This window comes from Phaseolus vulgaris, chromosome 8, assembly GCF_000499845.2.
Source record: "Phaseolus vulgaris cultivar G19833 chromosome 8, P. vulgaris v2.0, whole genome shotgun sequence".
In the NCBI taxonomy this organism is placed as follows: domain Eukaryota; kingdom Viridiplantae; phylum Streptophyta; class Magnoliopsida; order Fabales; family Fabaceae; genus Phaseolus; species Phaseolus vulgaris.
Genome location: NC_023752.2, coordinates 52,495,311 through 52,515,486, shown reverse-complemented (window position 1 = coordinate 52,515,486; position 20,176 = coordinate 52,495,311). Strand labels below are relative to the sequence as shown.

Genomic DNA, 20,176 nt, shown 5'->3' with positions numbered 1-20,176 from the left:
AAATGATCTTTAATTTAGTCAATATAGAAATTAATGATATTTGATTTCTAAAATTAATTTTTATTTAATGATTTTTTTTAGTATATATATAAACTTTTTTTTTTACATTTTCTTAGTCTTGTAAAAATAACACATTTTAATTTTTGTCCTTATTTTTTTATTCTTGATCCCCTAACACAAGTCTATGTAATAAAATATTCACAAATTTTAACTCTATGTTCATTTATACTATAGATTCTTACCTTAAAATGATCTAGTCAAAACTAATTGATTAGTCACCAAAATGTAAGATAGAAGTATTATAGTGATGAGTGTTGCACTAATAAAAAGTAAATATATAGCACATATTATGATGCAACCATTTTCATTTAGCTATAAAAGACAAAGCAATGGTAGGGTTGAGTTTAATAATTGGCTTGGAGAAATGTTTGCTTATTCATGTAAATTTCAAAAGAATGACCTCATACCTACCAATAGTATAGAGTTTTGAGGTGAACCTAACCTAATCTTCATTAATAGTAAAGATTAGAATAAACAAGAATAAAAAATTTAAATGTATTAATTTTATAGTACCAAAACTGTATTTTTTTATGTATAACAAAATCATATGAAATTTTTTTAATTATATTAACATTTTTATTTCAGTCGGTCAAGTATGGTTACGTGATTTTTTACCATGATTTAGACAGTAACTTGGTTTGAGTGTTGATTTACTTACTACAATTGTATTAAAATATATATATATATATATATATATATATATATATATTTATCTATAAAATTCAATTTAAATGTTATTTAAAATATTGTGTATGGTTATTATTTGAATAAACAACTTGTTCATTGTTAGGTTATCATTTTACGTGCAGTTAATGTCGAAAATATAACATTATATTGGTGAAGTAAAACGTTGAATTTTTTATTATAAATAAAATTAAAAATTATTTTTTTAGTAATGAAAGGATATTTAATTTTAAATATAATTTTGAAAGTACTTGAGAAGTACCCACGTGAACCCCACTTTAAGCTTACACTATTTATTTTTTTATGATTATTATTCATTGGATGTAGTACTTTGTACAACATTATCCAGCTGTCAGTTTCCACTAAACTAAATTTTTACGGCTGTGTTTGTTGGGATGTTTTACAGACAGCAATAGTTAGAAGATGTTGTTGATGTTAAGTGTTTTATTATTATTTTTTAATTAACTTTTCCTTTAAAAAAAAATATAATTTTGATCTTTTTATTTGTGTTTTGGTATTCAAATATCTCAACTTCTTATTTTTATAATTTTTTCTACAAATTAAGCTAATTAAAATATTGCAATCTAACTAAATAAAACATTAAATTTGATCTAAAAAATCTATTTTTGTCAATATTAAAATTTTAATCCCACGTATACAAAATCTTCATTTTTTTCAACGTTTTCTAATTTTTAGGCTTATAAACTTTTGAAACCTTTGGAATAAGAAATAGTAATTGGAGGTTTTTAAATAAAAAACACTAGAAATAGTTTTATCTATTTCTATAAATAAAATAATTTAATTAACTTAAAAAAAGTTGAAAACCAAAGGCCACTGTGTAATGAAAACTAAAAGACAATTGTTTATGATTAAGGTGATGGCCATGGAGATCCAAGCTGGTCCCATTTTTGTTTAATTTTCAGATAAAATCATGAAAACAATTTTCAGTACGAACATAGTTTAGGAACTTCTAATTGTAAATATCTTTACAATAAAATAAAATAAAATAATTTTGGTTTAAACCCCACATTTTCCTTCACGGAATAAAATGTTTTTTAGGAGTTAAATAGAATTATTATACTGCTTATGTAATAAATTTCAGTTATTTAATTCATCACAATAGAAGAAAATAGTTAAGTTAGCTGATAATAATATATTTGTCCTAAATTTATACTTTTTAGAAATTACCATTATCATTAAAACTAATATCTTTTCTCACTTTTAAATATTTGTCAATACATGTCTCACTTATATTAATTACGGATACTTCAGTCTACAATAAGTAAAGCAAAACAAAAATTATGAACTGAAGCCTAAAAAAAGAAACATATTATTTCTAATTTGAGAGTTATAAATAAATATGAAAAAAGTAAATGGTAAGTTTCCCCCCTCAATATTTATTACGTGTTTGTTTAAATTAAACAAATAGCTTCAAACTAATCTATTCTCATGTCCAGCCATAATTAGAAATTATTTTCAGAAGCAGTACAATTAAAGAAATTATTTTCAGAAGCAGTACAATTATAGAAATTAGTAGTAATTTTGAATTACACAATAAATTATGATTAAAAGGGATTTTTTTTTAAAGAAATTGCTGTTTTTCTATGTCTTTTTCTGAGCTTAAAACAAGTTGACATAATCACTGATCATATTCTTGAGTATTTTTTTATATATTCATTTTCCATGCGCGTTCTGGTTGGAAGGTTGGCATTAATGCAAAGTGTGGAGTGTCAAAGAGTTAGGAAACCTTAAATTTGCCCCAACACCTTCACTTCTCCCAAAAAAATCCAATCTTGCCATAGTTTCTGTGTCTGTTTTCTTGTGGGATAGCCATCATCAATGGAACAAGAAGCACATCAATGGGTAGTGCATCCTCATGAAGGAGAAGAAGAAGAAGGAATGATGGAAGATGGTGCTTTGATAAGAAAGAAATTTGTGTCACATAGCAAGGGTAGTCCTGTTACTGAAGAAGTGACATCCTTCTCCTCCTCCTCCTCCTCCTCTTCTAGTAGCAATGACAGTGACCATGATGATGAAATTCGTTCAGTCGTCACAGCCCCCAATGGATCTTCTGTTCAAAAAGATGAAGAAGCTTCAGAGATAGTAAATGGTGGTGAAAACAGCAACCATGTTAATGGTGATAAATCAGATTATGAAGCTGTTGGGCTTGCCCAAGTGGCAGAGTTTGCAGGAGAACCAACTAATGTAGAGGCCATAAGTGGTTTTACCATGTCTCAGAATATGAACAGTGTTTATTCTGATAAGCAACAAGGTACCTCACCTCCTCTTACTCTTGGATTTTTACTTTTGTTTTGTTGTACTATAGCATCCTATTTGCGATAAAGGATCGGGTTCTTGGTTGATAAAGTGCAGTCTTCTTTTGGTTTATTAAATTGTATTACACTTTTTTCAGGAAACCACTGTTGTGTGTTTGTTGTTGCATCTCTTTCACTCCCAAGTTTTCTTCAAATTAAGTTATTAGGTTGTGTTGTGAATTGTGATGTGTGCCTTAGTCCTAGCAAGGTTTTAAACTGTGGTTGCACTCTTGGTGCAATCCATGATATTGTGGTGGGAAATACTTGATATTGTGGTCGTAGAGACTCCAGAAACCTTGACTTTGTGGCTGAAATCGCTGCTGCGGAACTTTTTTAAAATCTCTGTCCTATACTTGTTGTTCTGAAGTTCTGGATCTTTCCATGGTTTAGGTTGGCAATAGACTGTGTGTAGGTTGAAGACAGTCCTCAATCCATATTGGTGTTGCGGACCTCAAATTTTCTCTCCTAGCTTACTGATAACACGTGAACAAAGATAATATCCTACATAGATGAGTTAACTGGAACTAACCAAAAGTATTGGACGCAAATTCTGCTTGACTGAAATGTTGTTCTCTTATCAAATTTCTGGGAATTAGTTTTCTTTTTCTGATGTTTAGTAAAAATGTTGTCACTTTTTATGCTTGAAGGAATGTGGAAATGTCACCACTGCACATGGACCAAGCGATTTGACACTCCTTGGACTGTGCCAAATTGGAATCTTAAGGGTTATCCTGACTTGATGATGAGTGTCAAATCTATGATTCAAGATGGACCATGTTTTGTTTGTGAAAATAAAGGTCAGTAGATGCCAAGACTCTAGATTAGCAGTTCCAACCAGCATAGTTGAATAGCCTTTAAACGGGATAGATTCTCCGCAGTGTTGTGAGGACTTGAAGTAACTTCTATTCTAAATTTCTGGATGAAGTTGTAACTATTATTTTTTCTTTGTTTGCTTTAAAAGCTTAGAGTAGTTAGAATGTCAATGTAGAAACAACCCCCACTCTTGTTCAATGTTTCTGCATATGCACTTTTGACATTCGTTTTGGTGATGTTTAGATAGACATAAGTGATTTTTGTTTATTTGAATGGTTGGCGCCACTATTGATTCTCATTCAATTTCTGTAATTGTATCTGTTTTATTTTTATTTTTGAATTACTGTAGTGCTCTTTTATGACATTCGAACAAGTATATGTATATATCTTTTATCATACATTATCATATATTTTTATTGAAATGGTTATATGTGCAGATGCTGAAGCTAATGGACTTAATGGAGTTCTAAATGGTGATTCTTCTGGGTCTGTCCATCCAACAAATCTGGGGGAGAGAGAATTTGATGTACAAGCAGATCTGTCAGTTGTTCAAAATAGTCAATGCAGTGAAAACTCAAGTCAGTGTATGAAAACTGTGGACTACAAGCTCCCTTCCTTTCCAGAACTATCTCACATACATAATTCATTTGACATACAAGCTACGGCTGTTACAGATTTTCATGAAGAAACTATTGCAGAGGAAGCGCCTAACTTGATGAAAGAAGAGATTGATCAGCCGCTCGAAGAATTTGATGTTGAGGCAGTATTGGAAAAACAAGAGACACATGACTTGTTCTGTCCTAACTGTCGTTCTTGCATTACTAAAAGGGTAATCCTCAGAAAAAGAAAAAGGAACAGTAAAATATTAGATAGCAAAGCCAAGCGCGATAAGCCAGAGAACATTCATAATTTGGACAACAAAGCTGAGCATGATAAGTTGGAGATTATAGGTAGCTCAGGGCTGTTAGATAGTCCTGGACATCCTAGTGCCAACCAAGGTGATAATGCAAATGTAAGATCTGAACCTGATATTGTTAGTCAAGAGCGACCTGCTGATGATAATCAGCCTCCTGAACAACCAGAAGTATTCAGATGTTTATCATGCTTCAGCTTCTTTATTCCTAGTGGTAAGTGGGTTACCTGTTCTGTTATCAAAGCATAGTGTGGTCTTTGGTTTAAGTTTGACAAAAGAAATTTATTGGCCAGAAGGTAATAATATCTCCGGTGAATCTGAACTTCCTTATGTTTAGTGACTTAAAGCTGTAATTTCGTGGAAGCCATAGTGTTAACTTTAAGGTATAAAAGTGTTGCTGTAAAAGACATCTGATTATGAATTAAACATTCATATGCTTTCTGATATGCTTGAAAGTCATTGTCAAGTACCCAGTCAGCCTAAATTTATTCTATTTGGTGAAGCCTAACAAATGTTTTATATTTCTAAAAATTATTGTTCTTACATTTGAGCACAAATTACTTTAGTGCAAACTAGAAGTTTTCTTTTGATATATCATGATTGATCTATGATGATTATACACTAATTCTTGTCATCTATGTGAACTTAATAATCTCGTTAATTTGAACAGGAAAATGTTTTGAAGGGATCCTTGGTGCCAGAAAGAAGGAAGGTGCACAAAATACTGCAAGTGTACCTGCAAGTAATTTGCAGTTTCCTTCAAATTCACAAGGCTCCAGTTCAAATTGGTTCAAATCTCTGTTTAAGAAGGGGGAAAAAGCTAGTAAGCAAGTTTTTTTTTTAATTTTTTAAAATAGTTATTGTATTGGTACTTCTTAGAGAAGTCACTTTCACAGTGATGCTTATTTGAAGATTGGCCCCACCAAGGTGTGTGTCGTGGGGCTTCCAGCCTTCTACTCAAAATATGCAATTATAGTATTTTGTCATCGACATTTCTGAAGATAATTTTACAGTAAAAAACTAATAACATTCCTTCAGACATCTTTATATATTTAAATGTGATATTTGAGCTTACTGAAAATACTTGTTTTCAGAAGCATTTCAAATTCTCTATACTCCTTGTGATTTACTTCCCTATTGAATATCCTATTCATAGAGTCTCATATTTTTCTTTCCAACATTTTCTTGAATAGTTGAGAGTTGTCTATATCAAATGTAAACTGAGAAATATGGGAAATCATGCATTTATATTGCAGTGAATTTCACTCGAGAATGAAATTGTTTATTATGACATCCGTTTCCAATTTTTCCATTATCTTGATATGATTATGTAGGTGATGCACCCCTTGAATATTCTGGAACTGGTTCTGCTCAGCAGCATACCACACCTGGAATTGGTCTTTCCAAAGATCAACCTGCTGATACATCTGTAGTTACGGATGTAAAACCTACACCAGATATTGATCATGCACATGGTGGCATGGATCCTCTGATTTCATCGACAGTAAGTCCATAAAAGATTAAACCATGTATAGAAAATGACATCAAATTTCGTACAGCATCAAAAGCTGACCAAAAAATGTCTTGACTCATTGTTTCAGAATGGCTGGTCATCTATACAGCCTAGTACAAAAAGTGTGGGTGATTTGGTGAATGGAGGGCAGAGAGTTGTGCAGGATACAACAGATATTTCGGCTGTGAAACAATCACTCGATAGAAACTTGATCGGTGAGGTAGAGAAAAAGAGTGCTTCAGAGGATATAATAAAGGAAGGTATGCTTGAGAGTTCAAAATAATAATTCTGAGTTTGTTTTAATACCAGGTTCTTTCAACAAATTCTAGCAAAACCATACACTTATTTAAATGTGCATTAGCAATAGAAATATGATATCCACCTGGAAAGGTTGTTCCTTATTAATAAAGAAGGTACACCGTTGCTGGCTCAATTATTTGAATACTGGTTACTTTGAAATAACTTGTGATTAATTGAGAAAAACAAGTCAAGTCTTATGTTTTTGCACTAATTATTGTCCTATTATTTACCAAAATTTATATGTTCAAACTCCCAAGATTTTCGGTTTCTTATTGAATTATGCATGTCTACCTTTAAATATGAAACATTTGTGCACCTATTAATAATACTTAATCTACATTTTTCTTTCCTACATTATGTATTCCATCATTCATTTCTTGCTCACCGTTTTAAATAATCAAACCAAATAATGTTCAAGTTATGCCATCAATGAGCATTTCCAATGAGAAGGTTTCTCAATATAGTAGTGTTCCATTAGCAGCTGCTACTACAAAAGATGCCATTCTGAAACCTTACGAAGGGAAACCTAAATTTCTTACTTCTACAACTGTAGGGTCTCAAGTCCTTAAGGATACACTGAAAGATGTAGACAAGACTCCTGAAATTATTCAGAATGGTTATTCCTCTTTGGTACAAGGAGTACAATCACCAATTCAATCATTTGGCAGTGCAATACTTGCAAATGATGTAGCTAGTAGTAAGCAAAATTCTACAATAGATGCTATCTTTCCATCAAAGCTAGATTTTACTCTAATTGGCAATGTGCAGAAACATATTGACAAGGAAATATACCCTCCTACCGGAAAGGAAAATAAAGGTACGTGCATGAAATAAATTTCATCAATTAATCACCAGTATAGAGCATTATTGCGAACCTGTATCACTTGCAGAGTGTGTTCCCAGAAGAAATCTTGCAGGTTTGCATTTGTGTAATAACAGAGTTATTACTTATTATTTTGGTGCAGGTGTTGATGTGATAGTTGATCTTGGGGAAGGAGCATTTGTATCACAGCACACAGAGTCACCTTTGATTGCCGCTATAATTGAACAACCAATAGAGGAAGTTGGTGAACCGCAAGGATGGGAAATACTTAAAAGCATTGTTTATGGTGGTTTAGTTGAGTCAATCACAAGCCTAGGAATTGTGTCATCTGCAGTTAGTTCGGGTGCTACCCCATGTAAGTTTCTCTCTTCCTTTAAGTTGTTTAGTGAGACACTTTTCAAGGGTGAAAAATGGTTAATTGGATAATTGTGGGTGTAAATAGGTCAGACTAGTTTAACTATTTCCTAAACATAAGACCTTAAGTTGTCTCATATTATACTAAATTTTTGAGGTTAACTTAGACTTAAAGTTCACTTTCTAACATAGTATCAAAGGTTCTCAAGGACCTCTTGTGCTCAATGTCCTCGGCGCGAGAGGGTGGATTTCACTATTTGAATTTTCTATTCCTCATAGCAGTATATGATAAAGAGATTCATTTAGTATATTTAGACAAATTAGGTCATTACAGCTTGTATCCTACTTATGGTACTTGAAGCACATTTTGTAACTAAGAAATACATAAAATCTTTTCACCTGAGTGAGTGGTGCAACTTTAGTATGTTGTGTTTCAACCAATCTGTTTTAACTTGAAATTTGGTTGCCAGGGTGGTTCTATTTGATGGAGAAGTTTCTTTTAGAAAACAAGAAATTTGATTACGTTGTGAAAGCCAAATACAACTTATGCACATGCTTACTTTTTTAATATTAAACATAAGTAATGTAATTGAAACATGTCCTGATAAATAGCCAAACAAAAAAGTTATCAAGTATATTTGTTGGACTTCAAAAATGTATGCTTTCGTACAAAACATATGTGTATCAATCAAATTCAAAATGTGTGTCCTGAGCTTTTTTGGTTTTTATGGTAGTTTTACTTTATTTGTGATTGTCTCTACTCTTCCTAGTTTTATGAGAAGGTTTACTGATTTGATAGGAGGTTTATCTATACTTTTTTTGAGTATTATTTCATCTAAAAGGGTGAAATTTTGGTTGATGACAAATTAATTTTCTGTTTTTGTGTTTATTGTAGTGAATATTATAGCATTGGGATTTGCAAATATCATTGGTGGACTTTTCATCCTTGGTCACAATGTGAGTGGGCTTCCATGTGCTCCTCCAATCTCATAATTCTAAATTGTATCATCTTATCTCTGTGGCATTCTTTTTTATGTATTTTTCATGCATAAACAAAATATAGTTGAAATACCTTGTTGAGATAGACTATGGAAGTAGGAATGACTCATCATATGGCAGGTTAAAATTAAATCATAGCTGCTCTTGTAACCTGAGCCTTTAAACATCTAGCTATATATGTTTCTCTTCTGTGACAATAATGTTGTTTTTATGCTAAGATTAGTCATTGTTACATTTGACTTTATTTTTTATTCTCGTTCCATCAACAACACCTTCTTGTTTAACACATGTTACAACATAATGGATGAATGTATGATCTGATAGCTGAAAAATGTTCTCTCTATAAACCTTGATAAGTCTATGCTATTTCAAAACATGGTGACATGTCCTTGATGCTATGAAGTTCCATTTTCAATTCTATTTTTTTCATTTTAAAACTTGGTCAAGCATGCCTCCTTAAGACAAACTTATGATGCACTATGCACCAATTTCACTCAAGCCTTTTTTTCATAAACTAAATCCAAAGAAAAATACTAAGTCAGTGCTCTCCTTTTCCCCAGCTTGTTGACTTGAAAAATGATCACTCTGGGGAGGATGAAACACAAAGGGTTGTGCAAGATCGGTATAAAGAATTTCTAGGACGCCGAGAGAACTTCTTGCTTCATGCTGTTGTAGCTGTTTTATCGTTCCTGATTTTTGGTGCTGTACCCCTTGTTGTCTATGGCCTCTTGATCAATAAGAATTACTACACAGAACTTAAGCTAGGCGTGGTAGCAGCCACTTCTGTTGTGTGCATCATTCTACTTGCTATTGGGAAAGTTTATACCAGAAGACCACCCAAAACTTATATAAAAACTGCGTTATACTATGTTGCATTGGCACTTTCAACCTCAGGAGTAACATATGTAGCAGGAAACCTCATCAAGGATCTCCTAGAGAAACTTAACCAGCCAGAATCAGGTTTCGTTATTACCATGCCCATATCAGACACAAGAATGGGATCAACATGGATGATGTCTCAATGAAGCGGTAGGAAGTAGGACTTTTTGTTAGAAGGAGTTTGTGTTTCTTATTTCGCTTATCTTCAAAGGTAGTCACTAGAGGAACTTGATTAGAATAAATATTTGTAGCAAGACATGAAGGTTCAAGCAACCTTTTATTTTCTTTTTCTTTTTCCTTTCTAAGAAACTCTTCGATTTTTGTTACCAAAAGAATGAAAACTTGGAAAAAAATTGAAAAAAAATATTTGTATTCCATCTATTTTTTGAGTTTAAATCTTTTGTAGTTTTATTGTGTTGCTTATCCAATGACATACTTTGTGGAAAAGGTGAGTTACATAACATAGTTGTTAAAATAGTTTGTTTATTATTTGTTGCACATTGTTAATGAAGATGCTTTTTTTTATTGTATCTAGCTTAAGGATCATGGGGTAGTTTTTCTCCCTTTTATTGTACTAGTTCTCACCCTTTTTCATATATATATATATATATATATATATATATGTATATGTATGTATAATACATTAGTTTAGACAATGATCATTATATTTTGTCATCTTTGTATTAGAACAAGTATGATCACGCTCCATTTCTTTGTTCACTAGTTTAACATCTTTTTCTTTGACCAACTTAGGATTAGGTGTACTTTAAACCCAACTCTAGAAACCTCGTGATTTAATATTGAGACACATTCTCTCATGCATTGATATTTTCTAGTACTATGTTTAGTTAGGAAGGACAATGTGGGGTGGGTTGTGTGGATCAATCTCCAATAAGAAGAAACACGGGACGAACTAACTATGTTAACCTATTGACCCACTTAGGCTCGTTTTGCATAACTTGTCGTAACCCATGCGGGCTAGGTATAGGGTGGGGTAGGTCATCCCACATAATATTTTATTTCTTCAATTCAAGGTTGCATCTAATATTGTGAAGAAACAACAATGATGTTTTTGAAGTCAAGAGAAGATATGCCTAATTACCATAGTTTTTTAGTAGCTTAAATATGTTTTTGTGTTCATGAAATATGTAAATTTGACATATTTATTTGATGTAGATGTTAATCTTATGTTTATTTAGCTCGTTTAAATTTTATTGTTAAAGGTAGACTCATGAAGTGCAACAAAGATGTGAAACATTAAAATAAGATACATTTATGTGTGTGTATATATAAGAAAATGTTTTTCTTATGTGTGCCAGGTCGCAGACACACGAGTTAACCCTTATGCGAGCCAAATGCAAACATGCATTACCATGTCTGGTGCATGCAACTCCAGTTCGGATTTCGGGCGACCAACAATCAGGCCGAATACGAAGCCCTGCTGGCCAGGCTGAACCTAGCCTACGACATTGGAGCGCGCGAGGTCACATGCAAAAGCGACTCCCAGGTGATGGTCGGCCATATCAACGGAGATTTCGAGGTTAAAGAACCTTTGCTGCAGCGATACTACCACGCGGCCAAAAACAGTATCGCCCGCTTCAGCAAAGCACCCTTGCAACACATACCGAGGGAGGACAACAAGAGGGCCGACATCCTGTCCAAGCTCTGGGTCACCAAAAAGAAGAGCCATCAGAGGTCGGTCATACAAATATGGCTGAGACACCCGAGTGTGACGGAGGCCGAGGCCGAGTGTCTAGCTGTAGAAGAAGAAGAGGCTGAGGCCGACAATTGGATGACACCCGTCATCCAATACCTGACGGACGGCACGTGCACGACCGACCAAGAGAAGGCGATGAAGCAACAATGCGCCCGGTACACCATGATCAACGAATATTTGTATCGGAGAGGCTACTCAACCCCCCTGCTAAAATGCATAACTAGCAAAAGGGCTGAGTACATCCTGGCCGAGATCCATGAAGGAGTCTGCGGAAATCACGCCGGGGCGAGGACTATGGCCGCCAAGGTCTTGAGAGCCGCCTACTACTGGCCGACTGTACAGGGCGACTGTGCCGAATACGTAAAGAAATGTGCCAAGTGCCAAGAATTCGGCCCCCTCCTCCACACCAGGCCGGAAGAACTGCACAGCATCATCTCCCCGTGGCCGTTCGCCATGTGGGGGATGGACATTATCGGTCCATTCTCCCCAGGGAAGGGGCAGACCAAATTCCTCCTGGTGGGAGTCGACTACTTCACAAAATGGATCGAGGCCGAGCCCCTCGCCTCCATCTCAGCGAAGAATGTACAAAACTTCGTATGGAGGAGCATTGTCTGCCGATTCGGCGTCCCACACGCAATAGTGACTGACAATGGCCGACAGTTCATCGACCGAGGCCTACAGTCCTTCTATGACGACCTGGGCATCAAGTCCATCACGGCCTCGGTAGAACACCCACAAACCAATGGGCAGGCCGAGGCCGCCAACAAGGTCACACTCAACGAGCTGAAGAAGCGGCTGGGCAAGGCAAAAGGACGATGCACCGAGGAACTAATCGAGGTACTTTGGGCGTACAGGTGCACTCCCCAAACTACCACACAGGAAACGCCCTACAGTCTGACATACGGAACCGAGGCCATGATCCCGGTAGAGGTGGCCGAGCCCACCATACGACGGCAAATGTTCGATCTCACCCTAAACGAGGAAAGCCTAGCGGTCAACCTCGACCTGGTAAGTGAGCTTCGTGACAAAAGCAAGATTCGGGAGGCTGCCTGCAAAGCCCGGGCGTCCAGACGGTACAACACCAAAGTCCGGCCTAGAGGTTTCCAGAAGGGCGATCTTGTCTGGAGAATGCGCAGCGACGCAAGAAAAAACGAAGGGAAGTTCTCATCCAACTGGGAGGGGCCTTTCCGAGTCCGAGAAGTCGCACAAGGAGGAGCCTATCATCTAGAATGGCTTTCAGGAAAAATTGTACCGAGGACGTGGAATGCCACGCACCTCAAATTCTATTACAGCTAAAATCAATAAAATCACGCACTCTTTCCTCACCCAATCAGGGAGGTTTTAACAAGGCGTTTTCATAAAAAGTGTTGGAAATATTCTACCGAAAGTACCGGCCGACTGCCCACTTGCTCGATTAACATCGCAAGTGCCGGCCTGCCGATCGCCCACTTGCTCGATTAACATCGCGAGTGCCGGCAAACCGATCACCCACTTGCTCGATTAACATCGCGAGTGCCGACCCACGGATCGCTCACTTGCTCGATTAACATCGCGAGTGCCGGCCAACTGATCGCCCACTTGCTCGATTAACATCGCAAGTGCCGGCCAACTGATCGCCCACTTGCTCGATTAACATCGCAAGTGTTGGCCGCTCGAGTTTAAGGCTCGCAATTAATGGCCGATCGCCCACATTTCACTTACTCGATTTTTAACGCCCACAATTAAATGGCCGATCGCCCACATTTTACTTGCTCGAGTTTAACACTTGCAATTAATTTAACACTCGCAATTAATGGCCGATCGCCCATGTTTTACTTGCTCGAGTTTAACACTCGCAATTAATGGCCGGTCGCCCATATTTTACGCGCTCGAATTCAATATTCGCAAATGACGGCCGGTCGCCCATATTTATTTGCTCGAATTCAATATTCGCAATTGACGGCCGATCGCCCATATTTACTTGCTCGAATCCAACATTCGCAAATAGCGGCCGATCGCCCATATTTTACATACTCAAGCTTAATACTCGCAATCACTGGCCGATCGCCAGATTTTACTTGTTCGAATTCAAACAATCGCAGTTCATGGCCGATCGCCCAAGGTCTTACTTGCTCGTATACATTCGTAAGTTTTGGCCGATCGCCCGAACCAGTGGGAGATCGATTGGTTAACTTATCAATTGTTAATACAAAGTGACAAAGAAAGAAACTGGACGATATATTAATAAAAGCACTGGGCGATACATCAAAATACAAAATAAGAAGGCCACGCCCCGGCCTTGGAGGATGCTTAAAGAAAGAAGGAAAAAGCCACAACCCGGCCAAAGGTATAAGCCTAGTCCTGCACCTCAATGCACTCACCCTCCTCGGCCTCAGCCTCCCTACCCTGAACCTCGGCCTCCCCTCCTTCGGTCCTGGCCGGTTCAGCCCCTCGAGCAGTCAAGGCCGCCACTTCAGCACTCGGCATGATCCGACCCTGATAGACTTCACAATGAAGGTCGAACTCCCCAGCAGCCGGCGGCCCTCCATATAGCACGTGCGCTTGACGCACGGCTCTTTCAAAGCACTGCTTCAATAACTCCTCGGCCTCGTCGAGTTCAGCTTCGACTTTGGCCTTGGCAGTTTGAAGGGCAAGTACCTCAGCGGCCGACTCGGCAAGCTTTCTGTCGGCACACTCCTTCAACTGGGCGACCTCAGCAGCCGCCCTCCTCTTCTCGGCCTCAAGCTGCCGCTTCGCCTCGGCAGCCTCATTTTGAGCCAACTCCCTATCGGCCGACTCCTTGGCAATCTTGGTTGTCAAATCAGCGTTAGCAGCCAAAGATTGCTCCAAGGATTGGGTGGCCTCTGAGAGCTGATGCTCCAAGTGTGACACGGTCTCCACGTGTCGGTCTTGCCCCTGGAGACCGTGCTGGAAAAGCACGACCGAGCGACACACGAGCTCGAGGCCACTCCTGAAGAGCTCTGTCGGGGCGACACCTTGGAGGGACTCCCGAGACTCATCGGGGAGCGCCACACGAACCCTTCGTGTGAATTGATGGCCGCGCCCCAAGAGATCAAAGGGGGTCGGCCCAGATGAACCCGGGCGGGAGCGAGGAGAGAGCTGCGCCACCTCGGCCGCCTCTCGACGAGGAGGAGGCGGGATCGGCATCGAGCCAGGCGACCGGACGGTAGTTGCTACGTTACTACCCTCCCTCGGCCTCTTCTTGGACTTCTGGGAAGGACCAGCCCGCTCCCTGGTTTGGGCCGCCACCTCATTGACCGGAGGCATCACCTCCAAGCTGCGGCGACCCTTGCGCTCGGCCGCTTTCTGTCGGTGCTTGTCAAGCACGCCAACAGCACTTGGTCGCTCGTTCACCATGGTCTCTGCAAAAAGAAAACACAAGTTAATAAAGGCCGAACGATGAAAGATGACGACCAACGGACCGACTAAACGCCAAAACAAAAACCCATACCCCGAACGGCCGCCCAACGCCCAGGCTTGGCATAAGCCTTTACCAGCGTCCGACATGGGAGCCTCCTCGGGAGGGTGTCAAAGAGCGAAAGAATTTCCATCTCATCGGCACCCTCTGTCGGCCTCGGCCATTCTTTGAAGCCGCAGGGCTTGCGAGTCCAGTAGAGAGGGAACCTCGATCTACCGGACTCGTCAAAAAATATGGCTGTCGCCTCCGGCCGAATGATGACTTTAACGAAACGCTCCTTAAATCTTTTGTAGAAGCCGGCAAATAGGTCGAACAAAACACTACCCGTCCGCCCAACCAATGAATGCCACGAGGCCTTCTTGGCAGGGTGAGAGGCATAATAACAGAGAAAACAAGAGGGAGAAGGGTGAAGGCGCATTACGTCGCATAACAGGCGGAAGGCCTGAAGGGACGCCCAGGTATTCGGATGAACCTGGGTGGGCGCCACGTTGAGCGCCCATCGTAAACGTGTCAAAAGGCAAGGACACGTGGAGGTCAGAAAAGAAACAAATATACATATAAAAGAAAGGGGGACTGTCACCCGGTCGCCCCATGCACACTCTCTCAGTTGGCCCACAAGGCACAACATCGAAATAACTAGAGTGGCCGCCCGGCTTTAAGGCTGGGTTCTTAACAAAGAACTCGGCCACGCACTCCGCAGTACTATATGTGGAGGATTTCTCAACCACGTTAGGATCCACCTAGCTAAAGTCCATTAGCGGTATGGCCGAGGGAGGAGAGTTCGACCGATCACACGCAACCGCCGAATCATCCTCCCTCACAACTTCCACCGGGGACGACCCCTCGACCAACCCAACGGACGGGGAGCCGGTGGAAGAAGAAGAAGAAGAAGAAGAAGAAGAAGAAGAAGAAGAGGATGAAGAGGAAGACTGTCCGATAGGAGAAATCGAACGGCCAGCGGAACACATTGGACGGGCGGAGGGAGAAGATGTTCGACCAGATGAAGAGGATGTAGGCCGAGACTGGCTCGACATGACTAACCTTTTTGGGAAATGAAGTATGGGCGAAGGATCACTCGGCTATCAGAGCTAAGGGCGAGAGGGCACTCGGCTATCAGTTCGCTCCAATAAAAGTTACAAGAATGCGACGCTGTGGTGGACCCCTATATATAGGGCCCATGGGCCTCGGAATTCGAAACGTCGTATCAATCTCAACCGTTAGATCTCAGATCTAACGGTTCACAAATTCCCCCGCCCAAAAAAACCCCTTATCAATGCGCGTCACGTCGCGCCTCTGAGGTCATGTCACGTCGCCTAGTCAAGTCACACCTCGAAAAACGAAACGACCGCACCACCAAGGGAGCCCAACCGACTCCCATCATCAAAGACTCATCGGACATATCTAACACATCTGCCCTTGAGCCTGGGGGGCAAGTGTACCGGTACTGGGCGAGGCCGGGACCCACCTGCCTGCCCGATGCCTAGTCAACCTGACCGAGAGACCGAGAAGTCAAGACCTTTAGAGACCTGGCCGAACGGCCGATAGGCCGAGACCTTTGTATACTTGGCCGACAGACCGACTGGCCGAGACCTTTGGAGACTTAACTGAGACGGTCGAAGACCACAGTTATTTGGCCGATGGCCTACCCTCACCGTGAGAATTTGGCCGATGGCCGAACCCCATTACAATTAACGCTCAAACCGAGATCAGTAAAGCTAATCCATCATCAAGAATTAGGTAATGCAACCCTAAGCGATATCCACCCCGATAAACGGGCCCAACAAGGTAGGCCCATTAGAATAATATAAATAGCACGCATTCCAAGGAGTAAGGTATGTCATTATTACTGTTCACCTACCTAAGAGCTAACCACCCGCTTTACTGACTTGAGCGTCAGAGTGCCTTCGCAGGTACCCCCACCATCCGGTGTTCACCCGACAACCGAGTCCCGCGTGCCGAAGGATAAGCAGGAGGACGAGAAGAATCCCAGTTCATCACCCGGTCACCTGCCCGACCGAAGGAAGAAGAAGAAGAGTTCAATAGTTCTCTAGGTCCCATCTCCCTAGTAGGAACAATAATATTTTTTTTTATTAAAATTATACTATTTATCATGTTTATGACAGATTAATCTGATAAATACTTATATTAATATGTAACATTATTAAAGGATACGGATACCAGAGTTACATAAGGATCCTAATATTAATTGGGAGTCTTTTCTAATTATCAGTTGTTTCTCTTTATAGAAAAGAATAATTGGGTGTCTTTTCTAATTATCAGTTATTTCTTTTTATAGAAGGGAATAACCTTTATTTTATCTTTGTATGTTATGATTCTAGTATTTAATTATTGATTATTTCCTTCTTTAGTTAAACCCTATAATGAGTGTACTACTTGTATATTCAGACCATTTGTTTTGATTTGAATAATAAGAAAGAAGAGATATTCATTCTCATATCCTTTATCTTCAGTTTACTCTTTTGTTCTTCTCTGTTCCATTTTGTTCATCTCTGTTCTATTTTGTAATATGGTATGAGAGCTCTGATTGTTACATTTATTCATGGGTGAAGTTGATGATCCCTCACAAGATCTTAGTTCACCTTACCATGTTAGTTCATCAGATAATCCTTCTTTTCCCTATTATTCTTGAGGGACCAAATTATTATCATTGGTCTCATTCGTTTCAAATGAGCCTAATTTCAAAGAACAAAATAGGTTTCATTGATGGAACTATAGAAGCTCCCAATCGTACCAAATCATTGTTTCCAACATGGCAGAGAGCCAATATGTTGGTTGTTTCGTGGATTCTCAAGGTTGTTTCTCAATCCTTCGCGCAGAGCATCATCTGTGTGGACAATGCCTTTGACATATGGAATGATTTAAAGGAAAGTTTCTCACAAGGAGACATGATTCGTATTTCTAATATCCAGGAGATGATTTCTTCTTTTAAACAAGGTGGGTTGACTGTTACAAACTATTTCACTCAGTTAAAAGTTCTTTGGGATGAACTTGATCTTTTCCGCCCGCTATCCGCTTCTTCATGTGCCTCTAAATGCAATACTCTTGTGAATGTTTCTAAATATAAAACACAAGACCAAATTGTCAAATTTCTAAGGGGGCTAAATGATAATATTTCGACTGTGAGAACTCAAATTCTATTGATGGACCCTTTGACATCCTTGAATAAAGTTTGCTCTCTTGTTACACAACAAGAGAGGCAAATATTTGGTGATCAATCCAAGGAAATGATTGCTACTAGTAAAGGAGGTTATAAAAACAATGCTACAATCTATGGCAAAGGTGCTGGATACGGAAGAGGAAGCAATGGAAGAGGATATACTTCCAAAATTTGTAGTCATTGTGGAAGGACAGGACATACCATTGATACATGCTATAAAAAGCATGGCTTTCCACCTCATTTCAAGTTCAAAAATCAGAATCATGATCAGAGTCATATTAATGCAGTTTTTTAGAATACAAATTTCAATAATAATGAGCAGAATCATGAAGGTTCAAAGTCAGAAGTGGAGTCTCAACAAATTGGTTTTACTCCTGAGCAGTATCAAACATTGTTAGCTTTTTTACAACAGACCAAATCCAGTGGCAATGCTTCTAATCAAGTCTCTATTATTCCCTCCCATCCCTCCAATCAAACAGGTAATAATTTTATTTCTTCGTTTAGTTCTTGGATTATTGATAGTGGTGCTACTGATCACATTTGTTCATCCTTAACTTCTTTCACTTCATATCATCAAATTGATCCTATTTATGTCAAATTACCAAATAGAAATCAAGTCATTGCCAATTATTCTGGAAGTGTTTTTCTCAATCAAAATCATGTCATAGACAATGTTTTGTACATTCCTTCAATTTTAATCTTCTTTCCGTAGCAAAATTGATTGATAAACTATCTTGTGTTCTTACCTTTGACTATAATGGTTGTCACATTCAGGACAAAATAAATATGAAAATGATTGGAATCGCTAAGACGCAAGATAGACTTTATATACTCAGGATCCCATCTTACCAGAAATTTCAAATTAAACCCATTGAATGTACACACACCATCAATACTATTAATGTTAGTGCTAGTGATCTAGAAACCCTTTGGCATTTTCAATTAGGTCATATTTCAAATAAATGTATTGATGTTATCAAGAATAAATTTCCTTTTGTTAAATATAACAAATCTTTTGTTTGTGATGTTTGTCATTTTGCAAAGCAAAAAAGACTTTCTTTTCCTATTAGTACATCTAAATCAAAAAAATATTTTGATTTGATTCATGTAGATGTTTGGGGACCATACTCAATACCATCAATTCATGGTCATAAATATTTTTTGACCATAGTTGATGATTATTCGAGGTACACATGGATTTTTCTTTTGAAACAAAAATCTGAAGTCGTTAAGGTTTTGGAAAATTTTGTTATTTTTGTTCAAACACAGTTTGAGACAACAATAAAAATAATAAGAAGTGATAATGGAACTGAATTTTTCATGACTAATTTTTTTGTCAGTAAAGGAATAATACATCAAACATCATGTGTCAATACTCCACAACAAAATAGTATAGTTGAAAGGAAACATGGTCATTTATTAGATGTAGCAAGAGCTCTTATGATACAATCTCATTTACCCAAAATTTATTGGTCATATTCTGTGATACATGTTGCACATATTATAAACATGCTTCCCACACCTGTTTTAAACTATTATTCTCCTCATGAAATGCTTTTTAAAACTGATGCAAATTTTAATGGATTAAAGGTGTTTGGTTCTTTATGTTATGCTAGCACCTTGTCAACAAATAGAAGAAAATTTGATCCAAGAGCATCAAAATGTGTTTTTATCGGTTTTCAACGGGGGACAAAAGGATATATTTTGTTGAATATTCAATCAAAAGAAATTTTTGTGTCTAAGGATGTTGTCTTTTATGAACATGTTTTTCCATACCAAAGGGTTCAAGATACTAGCAATGAAACTAACAATCCCGACGTTAATGATCAAATTTTGTTTGCTGGAGATCAATTTGTCTTAAGTCAGCCATCATAAGTCATTCTTGCACCTTGTGATAATGTTGAAAATAGCAGTGATAATAATTGTGAGTCACAAATTGAGGTTTCAGAAGAAGATTGTTCCCATATAGACCAAAACCTCAATGAAAATCATGATATAGAACAAAGTTCTGAATCAGATCCATCTGTCCGAATGAGCACAAGAATAAAAAAATCACCTGAGTATTTAAAGGATTATCATTGTAATCTTAATGTTTCCAGTACATTTTTAAGCGTTAAATATCCTTTGAATTCTGTTTTGTCTTATAGCAATTTATCACCTTCTTACAAATCTTTTGTTATGTCTCTTTCTTCACATGTTGAGCCAAACAC

At 38.3% G+C, this 20,176-nt stretch overlaps 2 protein-coding genes across 8 annotated transcripts; both read left to right on the top strand.

Annotated features, from left to right (window-relative positions):
* Nucleotides 1-2,385: 2,385 nt before the first annotated feature.
* Nucleotides 2,386-10,034, top strand: LOC137824339 (membrane protein of ER body-like protein). Of its 7 annotated transcripts, none has more exons than XM_068629943.1 (11): nucleotides 2,393-3,016; nucleotides 3,707-3,856; nucleotides 4,310-4,456; nucleotides 4,547-4,999; nucleotides 5,456-5,608; nucleotides 6,120-6,289; nucleotides 6,387-6,558; nucleotides 7,152-7,415; nucleotides 7,564-7,776; nucleotides 8,671-8,732; nucleotides 9,335-10,034. In XM_068629943.1, the coding sequence occupies exons 1-11, from the start codon at nucleotides 2,584-2,586 to the stop codon at nucleotides 9,797-9,799; spliced, it is 2,682 nt and encodes an 893-aa protein (XP_068486044.1). In that variant the 5' UTR covers nucleotides 2,393-2,583; the 3' UTR covers nucleotides 9,800-10,034. The 7 variants fall into 7 exon arrangements, with proteins under 7 accessions (XP_068486046.1, XP_068486047.1, XP_068486044.1 ...); XM_068629944.1 differs by having other exon boundaries at nucleotides 2,407-3,016; nucleotides 4,310-4,450; XM_068629946.1 differs by lacking the exon at nucleotides 3,707-3,856 and having other exon boundaries at nucleotides 2,389-3,016.
* Nucleotides 10,035-17,475: 7,441 nt separating this feature from the next.
* On the top strand, nucleotides 17,476-18,261 carry LOC137825336 (uncharacterized). The gene has a single exon (XM_068631008.1). It carries the CDS (start codon nucleotides 17,476-17,478, stop codon nucleotides 18,259-18,261), a length of 786 nt encoding a protein of 261 aa, XP_068487109.1.
* Nucleotides 18,262-20,176: the final 1,915 nt, after the last annotated feature.